Below are 22,771 nucleotides of genomic sequence, written 5' to 3'. Positions count from 1 at the left end.
AACTGAAACCCATAGTTGTTTTTAGGACAAGATTAATTGTTTGAATTTAATGTACCTCCAGGACCAGATAGCAAAATAGCTCTCCTTGCTAGAGAAAGGTTCATGGTGTGCTTGGAAAAATCAATATGCTTCAAATGAACATGTGCAGCACTTGTTAACAACACTCGAGTTTTTTCGCTGTTATTGTCAACATAATATGGAAACATGAGTATTATTTATTCATCATAACTTATCCATGAATAAAAAAATAATTATCAATATAAAATTGTTGCACAGTTAGACCAAACAGTAGATGATTGAACCATATTTGAGGAAACATAGCTATTTCAAGGTATGTTTATAACTTGAAAACTAATTGGAACATGATGATTGAGTTTAACTAGATTCCAAGTATTGAAGTATAAATTAAAAAGAAAAAGAAGCAAGAATCTCTAGCTCAACTTCAAGTTCAATTGACCTTTTCATTTTTAATATTTCAGTCTTGAAAATGACATACCATATTCTTCCCATCCAATTTCAATCACTAAAATTACAATAATAATAATGCAAAATTTATTTTTATGTACCAGAAGTAAAAAAATAATTACTTGTTTTACCCTATAGACAAGATTTATATATACACCTGCTCTTACCCAAAAACAAAAAGCTGAGTGCCGAATTTTTATCAAAAGAAGAGAAAAAGGTGAGACAAATCATGGAATTTAAAAGCGTGCTAATTGAAGTTCAAATCAGTAATTTGATTTATACATAACAATCCTAAATTTTACTTGCTCAAGTTGGTAGAACAACTTGAGTAATAGAACAAATAGATCTGCGAAGTTGTTTGTCATTATTTTACACGATTTTAGATTAAAAATAAATACTAAGTAAATTCTCGGAAAGATTTTGTGCAAGACTTATTGGTTCTTGACAAATGAAATACTTGTCACAGTTGAAGGTATAGGAACACACCCCAAATAATTTATTTCAAATCTCCGAGATTTTCGGTCATCAGAGAACCTGCTTCAAGGCAAACAAAAAGAATACATAGATAAGTTTAAGTTAAGACAAATTCAGAATGTTACTCCGAGAGATGTCAAGAGCCAAATTGAAACTATTAAGTAACCCTGTAATGAACTGAGGACCAAATAGAAACAAGAATGTGCCTAGAGTAAATTATCAAAATGAGATCACAAGTAGGAGGGTGGTAACGAGTATTTCATGGCATGGGGGACAATTTGATCACAAATAATATTTTAGAATTGCAAGCCATTCACAGCGACAGCAGTTAATACATGGAGTATCATTTATAAAGTGAAAATAAATAAGATTGTGAACAACCATATTCACTTTTTTAATCCAAGTAAACTCATCATATGAATCAGGTTCCTCATCCAAGTAAACTATACTTACGGTAATCATATTAGAATGAATACATACATACATACATACATACATACATACACATATATATATATATATAAATAAAAGTAGCTTCACTTTCATTAACCATCAATTCATCACACCAGGCCTACCTTATCCTATTACATACTTGTTTTATTTTCCAAAGTAACATGATTCCCTCAATTAGAATAATCCTCTCTCTTGGTTCCTTTCTTCAATTATTCATTTATTCCGCCACACTTCTCCAATAATCCTACAACAATAGTTTGTATTCTTTATCTTCTAATTCCAATTCTAACAGTCTATATCTACCTTTAGCTTCGACTACCTTCTATAATCTCCTCCTCTTTCTAGGACTTCTCAACTCATGTTTAAATGCTTAATACAAGATTTTACCATCTTTATTCATAGCAGACAGTGCCTGAGTTTCTCTTTCATGCATTCATTTCTAATCTCTATCTTGTCAAGTGTATTCACCTATTCACTATGGACATACTTCCCCCTGCAATCTAACACGTTAAAAATTTATCAGGTAGAAAGAGAGGGCCAAGATGGCAGAAAGCAAGGATAGCAATACCATGCAGCAAAGTTCACCACCTTGATTGCTGGTACTTCACTATCTGTTTTGGCAAGGTACACTTAATAAGTGGTGAAAAATGAAGAGGGTGAAAAATAAGAGTACAAAGGTCTTCATATTAAGTTATTAGAGTATGGTACAAAATGGGGATGGAGGAAACTCTTTCCTTTTAACTTATTATATTATCCATTTTCCCAATTTCATCAACATTCGGTCTAATATATCGGAAGGAGCCAAGGACGCAGAATAACATGGGGGCACTGCACCATGTGCATCTTATTTATATTGTTGAGTGCATTCATCACGTACAAGAGCAGGTGATGGAATCACCGTTTGATAACTGTCTATATCTCAACCCTCTCAACTTTCCCTTCCAATTTTACCCCAACCTTCCAACCATCACTACATATTTATCATTCACCCTTTTGCTTCGGATTTCTATATGAGTCTAAAAGCACGTGTAATCTTTACCTGGTAGCCTTGGTCGCTCAATGCTACTTACTGCTCAAATCACTTTATTTCCATTGAAATTACAGCCTCCCTAGAAAAAAAATAATAAACTAAGGTAGTTAATGTCAATTAACAATTCAAAAAAAATTAACACTACTTATAAGATCAGGATAAATGTAATAATGCAAGGGGTAAGTCACTAGCATGAAATTTTCACACATCAGCATTCAACAGCTACAAGTCCATGCATGTAACGAATTCTATGTGTAACAATAAACTATATGCAATTTAACTTTGGCATTATAGCACTCTACAGTTACAGAAGCATGTAATGAAATCTAAGGTTCATGTAGACTAAGTAAAGCGAGTGCATAGAGAATAAGACATAAAGGCCAGATCATTACCTTTTTCAGCGCCAATCAGTTTTTTCAGCGGAGTGCTTTCCAGAAAACAAGTGCTTCGGCTTAAGAGTTGGTATGACTCTGTCAGATTCTCCACGGCGATCTTGCTTGTTTCTCTTTTTGATAGATTTATTTGCAAGTTTAATCGCCTTGGTCTTTTGTGCAAAGTCCTTTTAACCAGTGATGAGGTGAAGCAATAAACACAAACATATCAAGACTCAGGGGTTCAGAAATTGGAAAAAACTTAAATCTGAATTTTAAATTAGGGAAGAAAAAATTGGGCAAAATTGATGGATCAATGTTGTTCAAACCAAAATTCAAAAGGCACAGAGATTAAATTGATGCAAAATTAATATATAAACAGTCATTAAAATTAAATAGGGACAAGGGAGAGGAACATACGAGAGAGGGGGGAGAGTGTGTGATCGGCAACACACAACAGGGCCAGGGCAAGGGGGAAGGCTGCCGACGACGCACCAGGACGGATGGTTGGGGTGGCTGCCACCGACGTCATGGAGGAAGGAGAAGACTTTGACGACCCTTTTCACCTTACCTTCGTGCGGGGGAGCTACACAGCAGAGAGAGGAGACCAGTCACGGGGAAGAACGACGACACAGAGGTGGCGGCTGGAACTGACGGAGGGATGAGTCACGACGGCGGGGGAAGGAGACCAGCAATTGGCGCCTTTGCTCCGCTAGGGTTCGCGCCAAAAGGGGGAAGGTTAATGGCGCCAAAATATATTGGTTGGGGTATTTTAATGAAACAACCCCTCCCCCTACCAGGTTATTAGATGCGGTTGGGGTCCAAAACGACCACCAATTCGGATCGATTGGAACGGAGCCTGATTACGCAACAAGAACCGCAGCAGCTCACCCGGTTTGCGCAGCTAAGAGCCGTTTCTCTTGTAGTGCAAGTAATTTTGTAACATTCTGTGTTTCTTCTTATAAAAGTGTTACAATAAATATTTTATGTAATACTTAAAAAAATGTTACTATAGATATTTTTTGTAACACTTAGAAAAATGTTACCATAGATATTTTTGTAACACTTAAAAAATGTTACAAAAGATTTTTAGTAACATTTCTTTAGTTATATTATACTATTTTTTTATTTTATATTACACACAATATAAATATACTAAAATTAATTACTACAACATGAAATATTTCATTAAATTCACAAAATAAAATTTTTATAACTTCTTTTATTAATCAATAATCATTGTACAAGTTTTCTTCGTGATGCAAATAAAATGAGAAAAGAAATAAAAAATACTTATAGCACTTAAGCTCTATGAACATTCCATATAAAAAAGAAAAAGAAAAGTAATATATAGTACATAAAAAAACTTGGTCCTTATACTAATCCTAGAAAAATGTATTTATCAACATGTATTGATCCATTCCTCATTCAATATCAACATATAAATCACAAAATAAAACGATGAAAAAAATTAATGAAAACTTGAAACAAGATTAGAACTTGCTTCCCTCTATGCAGACCCATTTTTATGTGCAGAGCTTTATGTGACATAGAAGATGTTGAGTCACTGACTTTATGTGACAATCTCAAACGTGAATAGGATCTTGGGGACTACTTGTTAAGCAATGCCTGAAAATAATTTGAGAAACAATCATAAACTGCAAAAGCCAATAAAGTCAAATAGTTATGTCACAAAACATGTTCTAGGTTAATGCTTGCTTTAGTAACTTTAAAATCCAAAGAGACAATGCCAATAAAAGGAAAAAATCATCATAGAAGAAAATTGATCGAAAGGTTTTTAGCAGCTTCATCAATCATTACATATGTCTTTTAGTCTTTAGTTTGATCGATAATAAAAATGGGGTGATGAAAATTTAACGGATGCAAAATATACTTATGATTTATTGATTTTACTCATCAAAAGGAAAGCAAAGTTACCTCTTTTAGAGCAATATTTTGATAAATTTCTGTCAAATTGTTGAAATCTTTGTAGCCAAGCTGGACAAGTTCCTTCACAAAGATTTTAGGAGAGCTTTGAAACACTTTCAAATTATCAAAAATCAAGTACATGGCTTCTCCTTTAACAAATGCTCCATCCTCATGACGATGAGTAACTTCACTACTGGAATCATTCACCATTATCTTTAGTTCTTTGTCCATCGGGTTCCCACATTTGATGCAAGTAACACCTAAAAAAGTACTTAACAACAAAGAATTACTTCTCTTCCAATAGTTACTACAATGTTTGGATGGTCCACATGAACTATGATTCCAAGCTCAGACAAAAAATCTGCAGTCATTTCTTTTTGGTTCCCTCTTGTCAGCTTCTATATGGCAACAAAGTTTCCATCTTCCAATTTTCCTAAGTATACCTCTGCATACCCTCCCTCCCCAATCATATTATCTGCCAATAACAACAATCATTTTCGATTTAACGAGTAAACTACCATTTCTGACTATGAAAAATGTAATAAACTAACACAATCATACCATGGCTGAAGTCATCAGTTGCAGCCTGGAGTTCAGAGAGAGTGAAATTCTTCCATGAAGATTTGAAGTTGGCAAACTCAGAGTCAAAAGAAGGAATGAGATCCTCTCTAACCCTCTTACTCTTCCTTCTAATTAACTTAGGAACATTCTTCTTAAAAGGGTGAAATGGTTGAAATGACATCTGTGAGCCTTTCTTGAGAAGCTTGAAGAAACCATGCCATTGGTTGTTAGCATTAGAACCACCAGTTCCTAGTAGAGCCTCAGAATCAGAAGTGCTTGCTTAACAAGTGGTCACTCCATAAGTTGTTCGAATGCTATCCTGGCTGTTAGGATATCATCATAATTACCTGACTGAGTAATTTTTCCTCCCTCCGTCACCTGGAACATATTTTGTGACATTTGACATGAATTAGTCTCTAATATGTAATGAAATATAACACCAAAATTGTATCAAGTGGTCAAGAGAAAGCTAAAGAGTTTAACAAAAATGCTACATCTTGACCCAAAACATAAAAATGAATAGCCTATGCTTTGTTTCAAATTTATATCATTCACTTAAGTCAAACTTAACCAATGTGAGATTAAATGACTCACGCTTGAAATCTCAACAAAAATTGAGATACTTTACCAGGATTTTACAACTTCTGAGAGAAACTCCACTTGATGAGTCACTAGAATGACTATTTTTTTCCTAAGAGCTGTCATGACACATTCCTGTAATTTCATAAATGTAAAAATATTAGTTTATTTCAAATATATTAGGCCTATAGTTTTGTTGTGATTGAGAATCCAAAGTGAAATCTTTCTTACATTGAATGAATGAGCAGTAGTGTGCGTAACAATTGCACTGAAAGGATCATCAAAAAGATAAATGAGAAACTAAATGAAAAAAAAATCAGTAAAAGATAAGAGAAGTTAACTTGTGCAATTGAAGTGGATAAAGTTCAGAATAACTGTTTGTAAAAAGATTAGTACATGTGTAGTAGGGGTTGAATAGTCTAATGAATAATGTACATGAGAATGACACTTATTGATGGTAGGCAGTAGGCTCTTTCAAGCAATAATCATTGGCCACCCTGCACCTTGCCTTTGTCATTTACTAGCTACTTATCTACCCAAGTGGATCTTCAATCTGGTTACTCTTTTTTTTTTGTCATTGCTATGCTGCTAAAATAATAGCATCTAATTTGTTAAAACAATTCAAAATTAATATTCAATATTTATCTTAAAATGTAATTTCGACAAATTTAACGCCAAATTAAAACGCACCAAATAATTTTTTAACTCTATCATTTTTAAACTAATTAAACTCTGATTTTAAAATGAATTCTTATTTCATATTCATCACACGGGAAATAATTATGCAACAACATTATAATCATCAGGTCAATTATGTATATTCAGCATCCATGAAGAGGAGAACGGAATAATATCACAACAAAACCTAATAAACCTTGTGAATATTATTATATCATTGACACTACTAGCTAACTTTCACGTGAAGTTGATTCTACTATATAGGTTTCTATCAAAATAGGAGAGAAAACTAAGAATAATTGTGTTTAACATTTATCTAGTGGCATATTTTTGAGTTGACATAAAAGCTAAAAACCATTAATTGACTAGTTAGTTAACTAGGCAGCCCACTTATCCGAATACAATGAGGGCACATTTGGTTGGGGCTAAATTGATATGGAAGTTTTTATGATAAACACAAGGTGTGATTTATACATGTAATTTATTCATGAATCTTTCCACCAAAACAAACAAACACACCATTGAAAAGTTATAAGATATAAAATATATAGTAACATAAAATTCTTTGAGGCATTTCATCAAACAATTTAAATACACTCCCAAAAGCACAAAGAACATCCGTAAAAAAATTGATCCTAAAAAAATTTGAATTCTTCGTCAAACACAACATATGAATTCATTCACATAACAATGAAAATCTATTAACTATAATTTTTAGCTATAATTGAGAAGTCAAATGAAAAAACAAATTCAGTGAAAGGTAAGAGAAGTTACTTGTGCAATTGAAGTTTCTCTTCGATCTACAACAAGAAACTTCATTGCATGATCTTGATGAATATCTTACTGTAAAATCAGGTAAGAGAATAAGCATGAAAGACTTGTAGTGAAGCATGAAATGAAATGAAATGAGTAGTGAATCATGAGATTAACAAATCAAATCAACCTTTCCATTTTCAAAATGAATGAAATGAGTAGTGAATCATGAGATTAACAAAAATAATTTTCAGAAGACATAGATTTAATTCAATGAGATTAACTTTAGACACAAGAACACAAACATAAAATAATTGATTAAGTTCTCCGTACCTTGAGAGTTTCCAATTCAGATCTTAGAGCAGAGATCTCACATTGACGGTGACGATGGCGGCGACGATGGCTTCGATGACAGTGGCGAAGGAGAGATCGAAGAGGAGGAGTAAGAGATTGAAGAGGATTAAGAGGTGGATTCAATGCAAAACACGCAATTGTGGTTTCCATTTGCAAACCATGAGATCGATGAGGGGAGCGACAGATTGAAGAGAGTAGATCAAGAAATTGAGGAGGATGGAGAGGTGGTTTCACCGTTCTAGAACACTGACAGTAAAAGTGAGGGTGAGAACTGAGAACATGCGTGGTTAGCTAATTGAGATTAGGTAAAACTTTTTTGAAGTTTTTTAAAAAATTAGACGTATTTACTAACATTTGAGTTTAAATGTTATGTAAAATTTAATTTTATGATAATTACTAACATTTTAACAAATGTTAAGAAGTAAATGTTACTAAATGTCTAAAATGTAATAGTGAATGTCATCAATATTGCAAAAATTCTACAATAACAATAACCAAAACGACGATAACGATAATGACGATACGTAAAAAAAGAAGACGACAATGAATGACGATGATGATGATGATAATGAAGATGATGGAGGAGAAAGAGGAAAAGGAACACTACAAGACAGACGGCAGATAGCGGCGCTATTTTAGAGGCTGTTTTTAAGTCAGCCGCTATCTACCAATTTAGTAGTTGTTAACGCAGCTGTTTTAGAGAAAGCTGCAATTCATTTTATTTTTCTCGTAGCTTCGCCTCTTTTTTTCCTAAATCTCAATCTCAACTGTGTTTACCCTAACAATTACCAGAGTTCTCTCTCTCTCTCTCTCTCTTTCTCTCTCTCTCCCTCTCTCTCTCTCTCTTCCATCATTGTCTTTGCTGCGGTCTCGAGATCTCTCAACGGTGTTCTCTGTACGCCTTGCTCCTCTGCTTTCTCTGCTCTGCCAGGTCTACTCGCCGTCTCCTCTAAGCTGTGCATGAGCGTCCTGCCAGTGTCGCCTCCAACCTCTATCAGCTCTACCAGCACCCATCACAAGGTCTTCTCCTTCTGCCTTTCTTTATTTATTTGGTAATTCGCTTATTGTTTCTTTTTTATCTAGTTTTTCATGTTTTTACCGGAGGAGAAGCGCCCACTTATGCATTCCAAATGATGCTTCTGTCCCAGATCTGCTCGCTACTCATGTGCCACTTGGTTGAGATTATGCCTTTATTTAACTTGGTTCAGATTTCCTTCTCTATTATTTGGTTACAAATCCATCCCTTTTGCTTTTTTATTTGGTTTCAATTTACACTTTTTTTGGTTCTTGCCAAGAACACAAAACAAAAGACGGTGAAGCAAAATCTGTTGTTGAGCTTGAGTGATATGTACATATGACATTTGTATCATTTATTAGATATATGTTGAGATTGAGAGAGCTCGATTGGCCAAGAAACTTGCCAAGATTAAGGAGGAACAAGGGCTTATAGCTGAAGCTGTTGATTTGATGCAAGAAATTACGGTTGGTGTGGATACTGAATGTTGTGATAATTTTTATTATGCAATTAGTAGTCAGTTGACTCATGTAATGGCCCTTTATAACAGGTGGAAACTTTTGGTGCCATGGCAAAAACTGAGAAAATTGCTTTCGTTCTTGAACAAGTATGAGACATCATTCTATTTCCTTTAGAGATGACAGCATCTGCCATAATTTGATGTTGCATTTTAGCTGTGGAATAAGGAATTTCTTGCATTAAATTGTGCAGGTTCGTTTGTGCCTAGACCGTCAAGATTATGTTCGTGCACAAATACTTTCAAGAAAAATTAGTACGAGAGTATTTGATGCTGATGCTTCAAAGGAAAAGAAAAAACCTAAAGAAGGTGATAATGTTGTTGAAGAAGCTCCTGCTGATATACCATCTCTACCAAAGTTGAAGCGGATCTATTACGAATTAATGATTCGGTAAATTAATCAATACTTTCCGTTATGTTGCTTAGCTTGTTCAATCTAAATAGAAATTTGTTACTGGGCGATGTTTTGAATCTTGATGTGGTTTTGATAGGATCAGGTAGTAACAGAATCGGTAGGCTTTATTGATAAATGAGGGATTGCAAATCACAATCCTTTATTGGACCACACTGTTGGAACTACCAACTATGGAGGGAGTTCTTCCTCTCCTATTCTAACTGATCTAATAGAATGACCAAAACTAAAACTAACTAATCAACTAGTATTTATAGGCAGCAGCTAAGACTAAGACTATTTTTCTCATGCCTGCTAGTGCATCTCAAAGGGAACAAAAACAGATAGCCAATTAACAGCAATTAGGAACTAAAACCCACAAGTAGACTACTTACCTCTCCTCTTGTAAATTAAACCAAACGTATTTCTCTATATATTTGATTAATTTTGATTTAGATTATGCCTCATCTTTAATTGGGTTAAGAGAAGACCTCAAAAGAATGTTAAGTAGAAGTAAATAAATTTATCTGAAACCTTTGTTCTCCTGTTTCAATTTCGAAGAGGTAAGGGTTTAAATTTAAACTTTTCACTTCCTTTGTTTAGCCTCCAAAAATTTATCTCGCAAACATGCCCTATTTTCACCTGATGTTATCATTGTCGATAATCAAACTGAGGCTACAGCAAAAGAAGGTAGCAATTCAGGTTCTTCATCTTCGATGTTCCATGGTGCAAATGAGAATAAAGCAGATTGGAGAACCGAGAGTGGTTCTTGTCTATCTCCTCGGCCAGATTACCAACAAAAGAAGGCAAGGCTCCTTTTCATGCAAAAGGAGGTTGGTTTTCACTCCCTTTAACATGATTCACTTGCTTTTATATGATTTATTTTATTATCTTTTTCATTTGGGCATATTGTTTGTCAAAAATGGAAAAAAAGCCTCTTGCTTTTACTGCACTATCTGCTATATAGCATTTAACAAATATTGAATTTTGGGGTGCATAATTGCATCATTTTTCTTAATATCTGAATCAATTTATCTTACTTTTTCTCAGCTTTTTTTTTCATGATTTTTATTTTGGTTTAGAGTTGCATCATTTTGTTCCTCCCTTGTGGAATATAAAAGGGTGTTCCTTTCTATAATTGTATTAATATGTTGTTTCTTGTTGAATTGTGGCTCTTGTCTTGTCTTTTTTTTTTAAAATAAATAGATAAATAATGTGCCAAAGACTTTGATTTTTCCACCCTTGGCAAATTTGATGTAGAAGAATGAAAGAGAAAACTGGTAAGGTCCAATAATCCTAACAATGAATTGGTTTTATATATTATCATCATGCTCTGGTGTTTGTATTTGATGTTATAAATTACAAGACACCAAGAAGCCAGAGAGAGAAAGAGAGATATGACCGTTTATTGTGAAACATGACAAATCTAGTTGAACATAAACTAAACGAATTATCCTTGGTTATATATTCTTAGTGCATAGACTAATTGTGTTCTATAACATGTTCATTGTTCAACCATTCATAGGTGTTCCAATGTTTGTTTCCTTATTCCGTTAGATGAATCTCCCTTTCTTTTAGTTAGATGTCAAAATCATATATCATAAATTTTCGCAGTGAAAATTTGCTTGATTTACTACTTATTTGTTTTAAAGTTTGGCAGCTCAATTGAATATCTCTCTGCATGTTGACAAAAAACAATATAGTATGCCCAAGTTGAAAAATGTGTAATATAGTATGCCCAAGCTTGGCAGCTCAATTTTGGATGGATGTCTTTAGTATTTCTATTCTTTAATACTTGAAAAATGTGTTTGTAGTAAAGTTACTAATTTCATGAATCTTTCATTCTCCCCAATAAATTACATTTCCTATGAGAATATAAATAAAATGTGTCATTAACTGATAAACTAAGTGATGTGCATTTAATTTGTGGATTATTTCCATGTATCAACATTCAGCTATGAGTCTTCTTGTTTGTCCAAGTTGATGTATCCCCACAAAGCATGGTTATTCGAGCATTTTCTTCATCTGTATGTTCCTCTTTGTTTCTCTGTTTCTCTCCTTTGACTTTTCTTTCATTCTATTAGAAAAAGAAATAAAAGGACATTGAATTTTTGTTACAGTGTTTTATTATTTATTTTTTTTTTGAATTTCATTTCAGTTACCCCATAGACACAGATAAACACATGTTGGCAACACAAAAAGGTCTTTCACGAAACCAGGTAGGGGATTATTCCTTTCAAATTCATCATTTTATTTGTTAGTCTTTTTATATATTCAGTTCATTGAATTTGTAATCTACAATGTTCATATGTAGCTTTTTTGAAAGGAGGTCTATTTCATCATATGATAGCTTTAAACAGTATCATAAAGTAAGAATTTTTATTTTCAATTTTCATCCCATGCAAAGGAATTGGACCAGTCAGTATAAATACTTGTTACTATGTAACGAAAAATGAGTACAAGAAACATTTCTCTTTAGTTTTTACTAACAGAAGACACTCTAAATATGTAATAAACTGATTAATGTAGGTATCGAATTGGTTCATAAATGCTCGAGTTCAAATGTGAAAGCCAATGGTTGAGGAAATACACATGCTTAAAACAAAAGGCACAACAGGTGCCAACAAGAACAACAACAACAATCACCCTAGTACTGAAAATGAGAGAGCTTGTGTTAATGAAGATGGTTTCAGCAGCCAACAGCATAGAGTAATGGGGGGGACTCAACGCAAGTTCAACATGCATTCTTTGATTCCTGAGAACCAACAACAGTCTCACCAATGTATGGAACTTGAAATGGAGTCAACAACCAATGAAGAACAATGAAGCCGAGAGAAGAAGTCTAAATTGGAATGTGAGATGAGTTCAACAAGCATTATTAAGTAGTTTAGCTAATAACTGCAATATTTTGCTTTGCAGTTAGAACAAGGAATCATGATAAAAGAGGTTAAAGTATGTTTTTTTTATTCTTTGTCAAAAGTTTTATTTTGTCTTAAATTGTGAAATGGCTTCATGAATTTATTCATGTGCATGAACTAGTGATATAATCTTGTTTTTTATTATAAGGGAAGGTTATGCTAGCAAGTTATTTACATTCGCTTTGTATGTGATATAATCATGTCGCATTCTTTTAAAAAAACTCACATAAATCTGTGGCAGCTCAAAACTGCCGCAGATTTTATTTTTAAAATCCAATGACCGAATAGTGGCGGTTCTAAAACTGCCGCAAAATCAATTATTTGATTTGTTGCGGTTGTGTCAGCGGTTTCTCAAAACCGTCGCAAAATCAAATCTCCACCCCCTAATAGGCAACGCTTGTGGAACCGCTGGAATTTCGTTTCGCAACGGTTAAAAACTGCCGCAAATTCCGAAAAGAACTGCCGCTATTCGGCGTGTCTCTTGTAGTGGCGAATGAGGAGAAAAAATTCCAATGAGAAAAGAAGGAAGAAGAGGAAGATAAAGAGGAGGTGGTGGTGTTGGTGATGATGATGATAACGAAAGAGAAAAATAAGGAAGAAGAAGAAGAAGAAGAAGAAGAAGAAAAATATATGCGCATGAATGTAATCGACTTGGTTGGATTTGTTTGGTTAAAAAATTGGTATTAAATATTAATTTTTTTCTTAATATATAAGTACAACAACTGTTACAACTTACAATAAATTCTTCCTAAATGTCTCTATATATTATATTCATTTTTTCTTACTCTTCAAGCAAGAATATTTTATTCCTGCAAGCAAAAGTTTCTCAAATGTCTACGAAATAAAGTTCATATATTAATATAATTTACCAGAATTTATCAAATAAAAATAAATTCTCATCTAAAAAAGAACCTTTGAAATCTTCATTCACGAGAGGATTTTATCGTTATAGCCAAATCTTGAGGATCTTATTAAATCCTCATTTGACTTGTAAAACAAATTAAAATCCTACAACTTAATTAATTACTACTCATTTTGTTGTCTCCTGTAGGAAAAGAAAATGCATAATATATACATGCACGTCAAATCATAGCCCTTAGAAATAGGGTCCATCTAGTGTACAGATGCATTTTGGTACAGATTTACATATTCTTGTTTTTTTTTATTTAAAAGCGTATCACTAAAAGTGTTGCTTAGAGAAAAAGTGTTACCCTTAATCGTTAACTTGACTCTGATACCAATTTTTTTTGGTTTTTTAACATTCGACTTTTCTTTCTTTTTTGAAATTAATTCTTCATATTTTACCTCAAATAAGATTATAATTTGTATAGATTCAATTGGTGGTGCGAATTTATAATCTAAAGTATTGACCATTTCTATTATTTTTCTTGTGTGATTATTTATTATTAGTCCTTAATTTATAATTCTGATTTTTATAGTTTTTCAATCTTGTTTTAGTTTATAATATTCTTTTTTGCATGGATTATTGTATATAAAATCTTTTATCTGTTTGTCTTTTTCTTTAATATAATTTCTCAAATCCTCAAGAACTTCTTTTATTTCTACACTTTCTGTTGTTTCTAAATATCTTTTTAATTTTTCAACTTCATTCTCCATTTTTTCTTTTAACAGTTTTAATTCTTTTAAGTTATAATATGGTTTTCCAGGCATTTATAAATTTTTTAAGTTTAATTCCAACTTGTTTATATTTATTCTTATTTCTATCCTTTTTATTATAAGGTCATCAATTTCGGTCCGAAGATTATTTAGTTCCCTTTTATATTCCTTTATTTTACTTTTTAATTTTTCCGCCCTTTTTCTTTTTATTTTATTTTCTGGTTTTTCAATCTTTTTATGCTTCATTATTTTAGAATTTCTGCAAACTCTATCATCGATTCATCACTATTTTCCAGAGATTCTATTAATTTCTCTAGCTCTTCAACTTCTCTTTTCAACTTGTCATAAATTATTTTTAGAGCTTCAAATGCCCTTTGATTTATTCCAGAAAACTGTAAATAATTTAAACGATTTTCTCTTTCAAAGAGCTCTTGTTTCTTGTCTTTATAAGTTACATATATTTCTTCTTTATTTATTGTCATAATTTAGTGTTTAGGGTTTCATTTAACTTTTCGACCTTTTTTGTTAATTCTTTTATTTCAGAATTTTCTTCTTTAATTTTTAACTTAGATAAACTTAAAGGGCTATTAATTTTAGATTCTCTTATTTGGAAATTCAATAAAACTAATTTTCCTGATGGTTCTTTTAATAATAGAACTGGGTTTTCAATAGCTTTATATTTTGGTATTTCTGTTTTTACAATTTTCTGAAATAATTCATCGACATAAATTCTTTCTCTGTTTTTAAATATTATACTATGATGAGATTTTGTTTATTAAAGTTTTCATTTGATTTGAGATTTAATTCCGTTTTTAGAACATCCTGTTTTTCATTATCTAATAAGGCAGTTAATCTATAATAATCAGATTCTTCTGTTAATTCCAAACTTTCTAAATAATTCATAATTTAAAGGTAAGATGAAGATGTACCTTTCTGGAGAAAAACTTCCTTTATTTAGTATATTTTATATAAGGTGTTTTTATCTCCAAAGGAGAGATTGTAGATGCTAACTCCAGAGGGGAGTTTAGAATTATTTTTCCTAAGGGAATTCTTCTTCAGACTATAGAATCGCCTTGGCAGCTTCCTCCTTGCTCTCCTAGCATATGAGTACTCTTAGCCTCCTGCTTTCTATTGTCTGATGCTTCTACAATTGCCTAAGCAACCTATTTATAATAGTTGGGTTTGATGGACAATTCCCATCCTTACCCTTCTTATGACGTCATTGCTTACGTCATTGTTTTAGTTTGGATAGTATTTTCTTTTTCTAAATTGATATTTTCTTTTTCTTTAAAAATTTTTATTAAGACCATATTTTTGAGATATCTCTTCATTATCTTGACAGCAAATTCTAATTATATTTGCAAATCTTTTTTGAGTTGCTTCTTGCATACAACGTTCTTTTATTTCCTCTCTTATTGCAGAGGTTGCTCCACCAAAGTTATTTTCAATTGTTCCTCTATTTATTTCTCTTCTAAATCTTCCCATTATAAATTCATTAGCAGGATATGGAAGTTTTGTTATATACATACTAAGATAATGATTTTTATCTTCTTCTTTTAATTTGTAATAATGTATTCTATATTCACATATATAAGACTCCACATTACATAGATCATATATCTGAATATTAGCTAAATGGTTTTTTGCTTCTTGATATTCTTTATTATAAACTTCTTGTCTATGATCTATAATATTTTTTCCAAAAAATTCTTTATATAGAATCATCATTATATATAATATCTTATCATAAGCTGTAGTTTTTGTTGCTAATTCTTCTATTATTTGGTTTTCTATTGATGTCATATAATCTCTTATAGTTCCTTTAGTATGAAACCCTATGTAATTCCAAATATCTCTTCCAGACAATTCACTAAATTTTGGATTAGTAAAGGCTTCTAATAAAAAGGAATTCAACCAATTTTTGAAAATTTTTTTTTCGTTCTTTTTACAGTCTAAATCGAGCATTCTTTCTCCTTCCATTTCCTGGATTTTAGGAACATATTTTAATGGTATTTTTGTATATTTTGAATCTTTATTTATAAAACCTTTTTTAAAAGCATAATTATCAAAACCTGTTTCCCATTTAAATTGAGATTGATTATCCTTAGATGTTCCAGCTTCATTTTTTACTTGTATTGGAATTGCTGGTTCTTCGTCACTTGAATAATCTAGGATGTGTTCTTCATTTTCTATATTTTCAGAATTTACTAATTCTTCTTCTATTTGAAAACCCTGTTCCATAATATTATTTTCTTGAGCCATTTTTAATTGTTTAAAAAGCATTGTAACTTCTTCTAATCTTTCCTCAATATTCATAATTTTAGTGGTGGTTTTACTTTTAAATCTGTTATGTTGATTATATTTTGAAATTTTTCTTCTTTTGGGATTCTCTTTTTCCTTATTTCTTTGAAATTTTATGGATACTAATATTTCTTCAAGCATATCTACTATAGAATTTAATTGTGGGTTAAAAGTATGGTAAAGATGTGGGGAATTATTTCCATGATAACATTTTTTAGAAATTCCATGTGAAAAATAAGTTTTTTCAGGTTTTTGAAATCCTTCAATAAAACTTATAGTAAAATAAAGATTTTGAGAAAAATCATTTTGTATTGATTTTAAGAATTCGGTGTCATTACAGTTAACATTAGTTAAAATCATTAATTTTTGATCTATTAATTTTGATAACTTAATTATTTCTTCTCTTAAATCTTCTAATTTACTTTTTTCCATTAGGTGACGCTTTTCTTTGTGAAGAACTACGATTTTAAGTGAAAAGTGTGATTTTAAAAAGTGTAGTTTAGTAAGCAAATCTTTAAATCTGTATGAGTTTTGATCTGTACCCTATAATTCACTTTAGAAATAATATTGGATCAGAAAAACAATCAATGCATTTTTTTAATAATTAAAAGAAAATTTATTCAAACACGGTATGAAACTAGTCGCTAAATCGCTATTAAAGATCCTGCCAATAAATTAATTATTAAAGCAAAGTAGTACCGAATTTGCAACTTGGAATACAAGTCCCTTGTGCCATTTTGATAATGATATGATGAATACAAGTACACATAACACGTGTTTACGTTTTCGGATTGAAAATATTATGTAGTTTATTTTTTTAAAGGCTAAACGATGAGGATGAGGATCACATACACTATTTCGAATTTAAATAAGAGATGCTGAAAATTTAATCACTAAATTGTACGGAAGGCTGAATGATGAGGACGAGATTCAAATAAATATACAATTTTCAACTTACATAAGATGCAATAGGTTTAATCCCCAAATTGTCGCTTCAAATGTAATTGAAAGGGTGTTTTGGCAACATAAAATATTAATTTAATATCAAAGAGAGCAGTTATATAATTAATTAATTATATTAATTAATTTATACAAAAAATGCATATGCATATTTTTTTAATTTAATTTTTAATATAAGAAAAATAATTTGATTATGACTATATTTTAGTCTGATGAAGGTATCTAAGTCACTAATTGTCTTTTCCTTAAAAAAATCCTCTTTTAGTGTACAAATAGTAGTCATAAGATAAAAAAATAAATAAATATTTTTCATATTCCATACGAGAATTACACTCTTATAGATCTTGCCAATCAAAAACGGATCTACATTAAACTATGTGGAGACAAGTTTTCTACTGAATTTTCATAAAATTTCATATAGAATATAGAGAAAAAAAAATATATTATTACCTCCACTTAATAAATAAATTTGATCTCAATAATTTTTTTTTTTGGTTCACACTTTTCAGTGTATAGAAATGAAAAAAAAACTCGAAAAATAAACATTAATTGTTGAAGAAAAACCAAAAAAAGAATAGATCGAAAATAAAACAACAAAGAAAAACGTTATCTGGAATCAAATGACTTAATTTCTAAAATAAAAAAATTACAAAAATTGATTGAAAATTAGACAAATATTATTTTTTTATTGATATTTTTTAAATTAGTTTTAGGTTTGCCATGTTAATGCCTTTTCCCTCCGCTAAACAACTAAATTTTATTGGTCTTACAAGTAGAAGTATAGAAGATAGTATATGTGAAAGGATTGCGGAACTTGAGAAAGAAAATAAGAAAATAAATTAAAATTGAATTGAAAACTATGGAATTATGATTGTGATGCTCATTGCAATGAATGCAAGTCTCTACTATATATAATTATATATACATCAATAAAATGCAGTAGTTATAATAGATTCTGTCTTATAAGCATAGCAAATTCTTTTTCTTTTACAAGAAAGTTCAATACAATAAGCAAGAACAAGAGGACCAAGACGAACAAAAAAATAAAACTAAATAATAAATTTATCTCATTGTTATTTTTAGTGTTATTGTCAACAACAAACAATATTTACGTGACTTCCTTTGTTAATAATTACCGCCACTCTTGAATCTTTGTTTTGGAATATTATTTTTTTTTTTTTATCAATTAGACGTTTTAAATAACTGCAAAAAAAACTCATTAACCACTTCTTGTACTCCTCTTTCATATTAAGAACTCTTGTCTAGCTCTAAAAAATAGTTTTAATGTGCGTGGAACAAACCATACACTATTACACACTACTAGTTTATCGATGGAAGCTTTGATTGCCACTTTGGAGGCAGATGTTACCCGTGCACAAAGATTTTACCGCATATTGGAATCATGCATATGCCTCTGTGGGAAGGGTCTGTTCACTTGCAACTGCCAATTATCACAAGAATGTTAGCTAATAAATCTGAAAATAACCAGTCACAGTATTCTTTTGAACAAATGGCGACGTTAATTAGAGAAGTTGCTAATGATCCTAGTCATATTCTCACAAACTAATATGAAGCTAAGATAATTGCTTCCCAATTAGGGTTAAGGGAAGTTAAGATAGATTGTTTTGTAAATGGTTGCATGATCGATTACAAGGAAGACAAGGGATCAATGGAGTGCAAACATACCAAGAATGTCCCTTATAAAAGAATGCATTATGACCCCTTATACTAAGGCTCCAAAGATTGTACGCATCATGTAAGAATCGGAATAACTGTTTTAATAAAATAATAATTTAATTGTCTGAAATAGGTTCAAAAATTTAAAAATAATAATTTAAAAATAAAAGATAAAATTTGAATTCAGTAGATTTTTTTGAATGGGAAAATGTATCTTTTGCGAAAAAATTTTGTAAAAATGCGTACCGGTGTTTAAGTCAACAATGCCGACTCTAGTCTATTTGGTACCGCGTATTGAGAAGCTATTTAACCTCGAGTCGTCTTCTCAAGGAATTGTAGGGAGGTGTTCTTATTATTAGTTATGAAAAACAGTGTTTTTGGGTTTTAAAAGGTTTGAACAAGGGAAATAAATTGCAGGAATTAATAAATTAATAACTAATAAAACTCTTGGCAAAGTATGAAAATTTGGAAGTCCTATCCTAGTTATCCTTATCAACGGTGATGAGAATTGGGTTTTAATCCTACTTAGTTAACCTTTACTAAAGCAAAGGAAAGTCAAGTGGACTAATTAGTTTGATCCTCAAGTCCTAGCCAACTCCTAAGAAAGGACTAGAGTTATTGGAATTCAATTCAATTAGCAAAAATAACAATTATCAACCACGATGAGTTTGATAACTCAAGAGTCTCCAGTTAATCAATTAAAGTCGAGAATATGAAGAGCTAAATAAAAATCATAAATCTGAAATACCTCAATTGCATTAATAAAAGAAAATTAATCTAAACATAAAGAGTTCATAAGCCAAATTGGTAACATAAGTCAAATACGAATAAAAGTATTAGAATAAATAAAAATATAAAAGGAATATTGAACCTGAGAAGAAGTTGAAATCCTAAATCCTTTAAGAGGAATCCTAATCCTAAAACCTAAGAGAGAGGAGAGAACCTCTCACTCTAAAAACTACATCTAAATTATGAAAAGTGAATAATGGAAGACCTCCTCATGAATGGATGCATTCTCCCACTTTATAGCCTCTAATATGAGTTTTCTGGGCCGAAAACTGGGTCAAAAACAGCCCAAAAATCGCCCCCAGCGATTTCTGTTACGTTCAGGTCGCGACAAGGTGACGCGGAAGCGTCGTCCACGCGTTTGCGTGGATTGCATTTTTGCTAGGTCATGCGTCCGCGTGATTCACGCGTTTGCGTCGCCTGGCTTCGAGGCAGCTATGGCAACTTGTATATCGTTGCGAAGCCCCAGACGTTAGCTTTCCAACGCAACTGGAACCATCTCATTTGGACCTCTGTAGCTCAAGTTATGGTCGATTTAGTACCAGAAGGTCAGGCTGGGCAACTTTAGCAGTTCCTTCAGTTTCTCGTATTCCTTCCATTTTTGCATGCTTCCTTTCCATCCTCTAAGCCATTCCTACCCTGTAATCCCTGTAATCACTTAACGCACATATCAAGGTATCGAATGGTAATAAGAGAGGATTAATATTAGGAAATATAAGGCCAAAGAAGCATGTTTTCAATCATAGCACAAAATCAGGAAGGAAAAAGTAAAACCATGCAAATAGTATGAATAAGTGGGTAAAGAGTTCATACAAACCACTCAATTGAGCACAAGATAAACCATAAAATAGTGGTTTATCAACCTCCCCACACTTAAACAATAGCATGTCCTCATGCTAAGCTCAAGAGAAGCTATAAGAGTGAAGAGGAATGGTAGAATGTATGAAATGCAACCTATCTATATGAATGCAACTATATGCAAAAATGTTTCTACCTACTTGGTTAAAAGTGAACAAATTTTCCAAGACAAACATAAATCAGATTTCACTAATTCAAATTATACAATAAAAGACAAGTAAACTTGTAAGAAGATAGCTCATGAAAGCAGGGAACATAGAATCAAGCATTGAACCCTCACTGGTAGTGTATATTACTCTAATCTTTTAAGTGTCTAGGGTTAATTCACTCTACTCTTCTCTAGTCATGCTTTCTAAACTTTGTTCTTCATCTAACTAATCAACAAAAATTTAATGTACCAATGCAAACATCATGAGGTCTTTTCAGGGTTGTAATGGGGCTAAGGTAAGGGTGAGGATATGTGTATGGCCAAGTGAGCTATAATATGAATCTTTAATTAACCCAAGCTCTCACCTATACACACATTCTATATACTTTTAAATTCATGCCTAGCTACCCAAAATTCTCACTTTTGCATATCATACTCATGTATCAACTTTTCTTTAATTTTATCACATATGCATTGATTTTTCATTAACTTAACATTGGGGTAATTTTGTCCCCTTATTTATTTACTTATTTATTGAATATTTTTTTTTTTGGATTTTCTTCTCTCTTTTTTTTTCCTGAACATGAAAATAAACATAGCTTATCAATGCACATGGATTTTTAATTTTTATAGTTTCACATGAGTAGGCACCCAAATTTTCATTATTTTATCATGACACATTCCCTTATTAACCCTTGTTCCCACAATTCTCCCATACTTAATTAACACACAAATTTCTATCTTAAGCTAACCAAAGATTTAATTGGGATATTTAATTGTTTTTCCACTTAAGGCTAGTAATGTGGTAAAACATAAAACAAATGGGATTAAAAGGCTCAAAGTGGCTGACAAAGGTAATTGAAAGGGTAGGCTTATTTGGGATAAGTGAGGTAATAATCAAATAATGGCCTCAATCATATGCAAGCGTGTAAATACACTAAATAGTGGACATATAGAATGGAACAAAGCAAAGATTGCAATCATAGGGAAGAAGACACACAAGAATAAAAAATTTATGGTTAAATAATGTAACTGATGGATATTTTGGAAAACGAATTCCAACACCCACAACTCACTGGCAAGTGTACCGGGTCGCATCAAGTAATAATAACTCACATGAGTGAGGTCGATCCCACAGGGATTGAAGGATTGAGCAATTTTAGTTTAGTGGTTGATTTAGTCAAGCGAATCAAGTATTGGTTTGAGTGGTTTGTAATTGGCAGAAGCTAAATTGCATGAATTATAAAGGAAGAGGGAAGAATTGTAGTAAATTAAAGAGAGCAGAAAGTAAAAGTGTTGAATCTTAAAGAACAAGTAAATTAAATTGCAGAAGCTTAGATTGCAAGAAATATAAATGAATGAATCTTAAAGGGCAAGAAATGTAAATTACTTGAATTATAAAAGGAATTGGGAGCTGGGGTTGCAGAATTTAAACAAGCAGAAGTAAAAGACAATTAACAGAGAAGTAGAAGATGAAGTTAAATGCAGTAGATCTAAACAAGAGAAGAACAATTGCTTGAAAATCTAAACAGAAAGTAAAATGTAATTCAATTGCAATAACTAAAAGAAAGTTGAAGATCTCAGGGGTGGAGGAGACTAGAAAAAAAGTCTAGATCTCAAATCCTTCCTTGATCCAACAAGAACAATTGCAAAAGAAAATGGAAAAGTAAATTGCAGAAGAAGTAGAAGAATGAAAGCAGTAAACAGAATTTGCAATCAAATCACAGTTTCTAGAATTATGCAGAAAGATAAACAAAGAGATCTCAATGTGAGATTGAAACAGAATTTCTTCAATTCTCCACCCAAGATCCAAGATAAGAAGTAAAAAGTGCTCAAGCAAGAACAAGGAAGAAGAGAGATCAATTCTCCTTCCAAATTCTCCAAGATCCAAATTCAAAGTAAAAACTCTAAAAATTACAAAAATGAAAAAATTCTC

At 31.8% G+C, this 22,771-nt stretch overlaps 1 protein-coding gene across 1 annotated transcript; it reads left to right on the top strand.

Annotated features, from left to right (window-relative positions):
- LOC107615465 (26S proteasome non-ATPase regulatory subunit 12 homolog A-like) lies at positions 7,681-9,688 on the top strand. Its single transcript, XM_016317523.2, has 5 exons — positions 7,681-7,735; positions 8,579-8,667; positions 9,025-9,129; positions 9,213-9,269; positions 9,374-9,688. The coding sequence occupies exons 1-5, from the start codon at positions 7,681-7,683 to the stop codon at positions 9,572-9,574; spliced, it is 507 nt and encodes a 168-aa protein (XP_016173009.1). The 3' UTR covers positions 9,575-9,688.

The sequence above is a fragment of the Arachis ipaensis genome, chromosome B09 (assembly GCF_000816755.2).
Source record: "Arachis ipaensis cultivar K30076 chromosome B09, Araip1.1, whole genome shotgun sequence".
NCBI lineage: Eukaryota > Viridiplantae > Streptophyta > Magnoliopsida > Fabales > Fabaceae > Arachis > Arachis ipaensis.
Note: the sequence above shows the minus strand (reverse complement) of the source record. Positions and strands in the feature narration are given on the sequence as shown.